The 5932-nt window shown below is 63.2% G+C and overlaps 1 protein-coding gene across 1 annotated transcript; it reads left to right on the forward strand.

Annotated features, from left to right (window-relative positions):
• The first annotated feature begins 716 nt into the window (after positions 1 to 716).
• On the forward strand, positions 717 to 3738 carry TLNRD1 (talin rod domain containing 1). Its single transcript, XM_058736378.1, has one exon. The coding sequence runs from the start codon at positions 1984 to 1986 to the stop codon at positions 3073 to 3075; it is 1092 nt and encodes a 363-aa protein (XP_058592361.1). The 5' UTR covers positions 717 to 1983; the 3' UTR covers positions 3076 to 3738.
• Positions 3739 to 5932: the final 2194 nt, after the last annotated feature.

Consider the following 5932-nt stretch of genomic DNA (forward strand, 5'->3'; position numbering starts at 1 on the left):
GATCTCGAGACGAGACCACGGCCACTTGGGGGGAGAGCTCGCACTGGGTCACACAACTCCTACACGGCCCGAGAGAGAGTGCCCGTAGGAAGTCCGGCGGAAAGACCGCGATCCAACCACACAGCCAACCCCCCACCCCCACCCCCACCCCCACCCCCACCCCGGCTCCTCTCCGACTCCCCGGCCGGCGCCCTCGGCGCCCCGGGGAGGAGGGGCACGCACAACAAAGGGCAGGGCGACGTCTGGCCCAGCCGGCCCGGGTCCCGCGGAGCGCGCAGCCAGGCCCCCGGCGCGTCTCCAGGGGACGCCCTCCTCCCTGCGGCGCCCAAACAGTCCCCTTCGAGACTCGCCCACTCGGCGGGCGGGAAGCGTGCAGCCCCGGGGCCGGCCCAGGGCGCCCGTCAGGCCGCCGGCGGCCGCGCCCCGCGTCCCCGCCCGGGCCGTGCGCCCGGACGACCCACCCCCGCCCCCCACCCCCGCGGGACCCCCGGCCCGCCCCCACCCCCACCCCCGCGGGATCCCCGGCCCCGCGCCCGCGGCGGGCGCGCTGGGCGGCGGCGTCCCCCCGCAGCCACCCAGCTTCCCGGGGGAGGAGCAGCGCATCGCGCGAGCATCCGGGAGCGGCGGAGGGGGCGGGAGGAAGGGCGAGAGGAGGAAGCGGGATTTAAACGAAAGGCGGTGACGCCACACAAAAGATTTCTATAGGCTCCGGGGAGGTGACGGCCGGGCGGCGGCGGCGAGCCCGGGGGCGAGGCGCGGACGCGGAGGGGAGCAGGCTCGGGCGGCCCCGGCAGGGCGGCGGCGGCGCTCGCACGGCCCGCGCGGGCACGGGAGGCGGCCCCCGCCCTTTTCCTTTCGGTTTCTCCCGGCTCGCTCGGAAGTTGGCGGCTGACGGAAATGGCAGGAGCCGGGGCCCGGGCGGGCGGCCGCGGCGCCGCGGGGACCTTCTGAGTTGGCGCGGCCGCCGGGGAGACGCGCGCCGGGCGTCCGATGCGCAGGGCCCGGGGGCTCGGGAGAGCGCAGCCGCCGCGGGCCCCAGGCGACCAGGCGACCGGGATGGACTCGCGCCCGCGGCCGGCGGCCGGCCTCGGGGCGCGCGGTCGGGGAGGGCGTGCCGCCTCGGCGCCGGGCCGCGCGCTGTGAGCCGGCGAGGCGGGAAGGGGCGGCCGCGGCGGCCGGCGCGCCCGGGCGTGGCGGGCGGGCGAGCGCGCGAGCGGGGCGGCCGCTGTGCGCAATCAGTGCAGGCTCCCGCCCGACTCTGACTCCAGCTCCGGCCACACCCTCGGCCCTGCCGCCGCCGCCGCCGCCGCCGCCGCCGGCGCCGCGTCCCGAGACCGGGCGGCGGGAGATGCGCGCCCCACCGCGCCGGCCCCGGCCGCCGTCGCGGGCAAGTGCCGCCCGGCGGGGTCGGGGCGCCTGAAGCCCACGTGCGCCGCCGAGCCCGAGGAGGCTGACAGCAGAGCCCGCCCGAGCCGCCGCCCGCGCTCCTCCCCGAGGAAGAGATTTTGATTTCAAAGAAAGGAAGGAAGGAAGGAAGGACACCTCCCAGCTCCCCCCCCCCCCCCCCACACTCCCGCCCTCCCGCTCCGGCGGCCGGGCCGGGCCATGCCCAGGAAGGCGGCGGCAGCGGCGGCCCAGCAGAAGGGACTTTCCTGGCAGCCCGGCGACGAGGAGCGCGCTCCGTGAGTCTGGCCGTGCCCCGGTTCATGGTTCCCGCAAGCCCTCCAGGAGGCCGAACGCCGCAGCCCCTCCCCGCGCCCCGGAGAGCCTCCTGCGTCCTCTGGCCCTCGGGCCCGCCCCGCGCCGCCCGGGCCCCGGCCGCCGCAGCCCAGCGCCTTCCGCCCGGCGCGGTGGATGGCATGATGGTGCGGGGAAGGCACCGCGGTCCTGGCCAGCCGAGTCGCGACGGCCGCGGGGGCGGCGGCAGTGGCAGCGGCGGCGGTAGGGGGCTCCCCAGCGGCATGCCAGTGCCCCCCGGGCGCGATGGCTAGCGGCAGCGCCGGGAAGCCCGCTGGCGAGGCCGCTTCTCCGGCTCCTGCGAGCGCCGTCGGGGGGGCCTGCTCGCAGCCGCGGAAGAGGCTGGTGTCCGTCTGCGACCACTGCAAGGGCAAGATGCAGCTGGTGGCCGACCTGCTGCTGCTGTCGAGCGAGGCGCGGCCCGTTCTCTTCGAGGGCCCCGCCTCCTCCTGCGCCGGCGCCGCCGAGTCCTTCGAGCAGTGCCGGGACACGATCATCGCGCGCACCAAGGGGCTCTCCATCCTCACCCACGACGTGCAGAGCCAGCTCAACATGGGCCGCTTCGGGGAGGCAGGGGACAGCCTGGTGGAGCTGGGCGACCTGGTGGTGTCGCTGACCGAGTGCTCCGCCCACGCGGCCTACCTGGCGGCCGTGGCCACGCCGGGCGCGCAGCCCGCGCAGCCGGGCCTGGTGGACCGCTACCGCGTGACGCGCTGCCGCCACGAGGTGGAGCAGGGCTGCGCCGTGCTGCGCGCCACCCCGCTGGCCGACATGACGCCGCAGCTGCTGCTGGAGGTGTCCCAGGGCCTGTCGCGCAACCTCAAGTTCCTGACGGACGCGTGCGCCCTGGCCAGCGACAAGTCCCGGGACCGCTTCTCCCGCGAGCAGTTCAAGCTGGGCGTCAAGTGCATGAGCACCAGCGCGTCGGCGCTGCTGGCCTGCGTGCGCGAGGTGAAGGCGGCGCCCAGCGAGCTGGCCCGCAGCCGCTGCGCGCTCTTCAGCGGGCCGCTGGTGCAGGCCGTGAGCGCCCTGGTGGGCTTCGCCACCGAGCCGCAGTTCCTGGGTCGCGCGGCGGCCGTGAGCGCCGAGGGCAAGGCGGTGCAGACCGCCATCCTGGGCGGCGCCATGAGCGTGGTGTCGGCCTGCGTGCTCCTGACCCAGTGCCTCAGGGATCTGGCGCAGCACCCCGACGGGGGCGCCAAGATGTCGGACCACAGGGAGAGGCTGAGGAACTCGGCCTGCGCCGTGTCTGAAGGCTGCACCCTGCTATCTCAGGCTTTACGGGAGAGGTCTTCGCCCAGGACTTTACCGCCAGTGAATTCCAATTCTGTGAATTAGCACCCCCGCCCCGCGCCCCTTCGCCCTCCCCCCCCACCCCCCACTAGAGGAAGATACTCACTCTCTGCCCCTCTCCATTTATACCAAAGAAATCCCAGGGGAAGCCCCTCCCCCACGGCAGACGCTCGGAAAGAACCTTCCAGAGAGCTGGGGGCCCCTCCCGCCGCAGCACCCACCTGCGCGCACGCAGCAGGGACCGCGAGGTGGCGCGCCCGCACCCGCCCCCGGCTCCTGCTCCGGAGCTCCGCCCCTCAATTTTCTAACCAATCGGGCAGGAAGGAGGTCATGGGTTCGTTTCTTTTTTGGCCCGTTTTTTTTTTTGTTTTTTTTTTTCCGTTTTGTTTTGATTTTTCCTAATTAAAAGAAAGGTTACCTCAGTTTCACTCCTTAGACATGGATGTAGCTATCTTTTTTTTTTTTTTTGTATGCTGTTATTTTTTTAAGCAAATCGTGTTGGATTAGGCGTATACTTGGTGTGGAAAGAGTATGACATTGCCATGTGATTTGCAAATGGGGGGGAAAGCTACTGTGAGTGTGTGTTTTATTTTTTAATTTACACTATAGAGTGATTTCCCCCCTCCTTCCCCCCTCCCCCCCATGTCAAGTTTTTACCGTGCATGTACTGGAGTATTTATTTCATCTATTAAAATGTTATGTTTCTCAGATGGCCTTTGGCAGTTATTGTTGATGCTCGATCGCTGTGACGTTGCACTCTGCACGCGCTCTCTGGAAGGGCGCCCCGGAGACTGTGCTTCGGGAGCGGTGCCCCCGGCCCTCAGCCCGTCTCCTTTCTCCTGGAGAGTCACCGCTTTGAGCAGCCTGGAATTCAAGAAGAGAGCACGGTGTGACGCTGTCGATGCAAAGCACGTGTCACAGGCGTGGGTGCGGGGGCTGGGCTGTCGGTGGGGTTTTGTCTTGCCTCCGGTTTCTCCTGGAACGTAAGTCAGCCAGCCCCCTTTGTCTCCCACCCCTTTCTGCCCTGATGAACACTGGTTCAGGCGGACCCTGGTCTGAGTGGTATTCTGCCCGTCTCTTTCAGATTAAGGGTCTCCCTAATCCTGCGTGGTACCCCACCCTCCTCGGGTCGGAGGGTCCGTGCAGTGCAGCTGTCAAAGTGGACCCAAGTTCTTTCCAGGAGAGCGTGGAGCCTCATTTACGTAGGCGGGTCTATTCGGACAAGATCCGGTGATGTCAGGAGACAGTACAAAGGGATCTGGACTGTAATAGAGGGAGAGGTGTTGGGGGGAGGGGGGGAGCGTGGAGAACTTTCTAGAGCCGCAGCATAGTTGCAGGCAAAGGGCTGATTTGGGTGACCTTGTCTCAAGATCTGCCCTGGTTGATTCTGCGTTGGAAGAATCTCCGCCAGTTGAAGTTTGGAGTTATTTTGAGGTGGTTTGTCCTCTCTGCAGACACGCTAAGAAAACATCGGGGAGGGAGGGGTGTTACAGTTTTGCTGAACCTAGTTAAGTTTTGGACATTTCCCCACGGAAAGTGTAACATGTTTATTTGCAGCGCCTGTCCTGGAGAGCCACACGGATGAGAAGTCGTACATGCTTTAAATTTGCTCCGTTTACACTTTTCTCGGGATTTGTTGTGCCTAAACCTTTGTAGTTCCCGCGGATCTGAGAAGAAAGACTTTCTCACCGTAATATGTTAGAAAGTCCTTTTGACGACTGTTTTACTTGAATAGCTGTGTTTGTTACTGGGACATCATGCTCGGCGTGTAAACCCGTGTTGGGTAAGACTAGGATCGTGTAACTGCTCTGAATTCGATGTTTGGAAAAGTCTTAAAATGGTAGTACACATACACGTTTCTTAAAAAACAGTCAAGGGAGCTCTTGGCTTTCTCCTGGGTCCTGGTAGATTTAGACGTTTAAAGTGTGTAAAAACTGAAAATGACCTTGAGAATGTTTTTTCCTGTCCCCCTGCCCTTCTTTAAGTCTGGGTCAGCCAGGTTCCGGAAGTATTTGCGGGGAGGAATCTTAACCCGTGTGCCAACGACCATCCTGCTTGCCTATAGGAATGGCTACTTTTATTTATGTACGGAAGTTATTGTAGAGTCTCTAATTATCTGCCTCCTTTAGCCTATGCAGGTCACAGAGAGCAAACTGAAAAGAGCAAGGTAAAACAAAACTAGGGCCAGGAACCCGTTAAGTTTGGTGTTTGATTCAGACAAAGATAATTGCCAGTTGTTGCTTGGGCTCATTCCGTACAGAAGCAATTTTCAGGACACCGCATGCCAAAAAACCCTCGCTTTCTCTATCTACTTGGATGAAGTTAGCTAGCCTGCCAGCAAATCAATTTTAAAGCTTCTTTTTGTCCTAGCCACCTGGTGGTGTCCCTTTACATTTCTGTATATGAAAGGTGTCCTGTAATATTCAAAATCTCTGTCCTCTGAAGTGGTTAAAAGTTTCACTGTGTCTTAACATCCTCCCTTCCCCTCCTTCTGTCTCTAAGATAAGTTTGGGATTTTTCTTCCAGCAGGTGGCTCGAAATGAATTCTTGTATTTTGTTCAGCAGGTTCTCGGGAAACCAGAACAAAGAACACAGTGCATCTCTGTGTCTGTGCTGCTTCTGTAGGCGAGGGCCTCTTGTCATCTCAGCTTTCAGTGCACCAGCTTGCTAAACTTGTTTTTAAAATAGCCCTGATTTTTTTTTTTTAATTTTTTTTTTCAACGATTTTTATTTATTTTTGGGACAGAGAGAGACAGAGCATGAACGGGGGAGGGGCAGAGAGAGAGGGAGACACAGAATCGGAAACAGGCTGCAGGCTCCGAGCCATCAGCCCAGAGCCCGACGCGGGGCTCGAACTCACGGACCGCGAGATCGTGACCTGGCTGAAGTCGGACGCTTAACC

The sequence above is a fragment of the Neofelis nebulosa genome, chromosome 7 (assembly GCF_028018385.1).
Source record: "Neofelis nebulosa isolate mNeoNeb1 chromosome 7, mNeoNeb1.pri, whole genome shotgun sequence".
Lineage (NCBI taxonomy): Eukaryota > Metazoa > Chordata > Mammalia > Carnivora > Felidae > Neofelis > Neofelis nebulosa.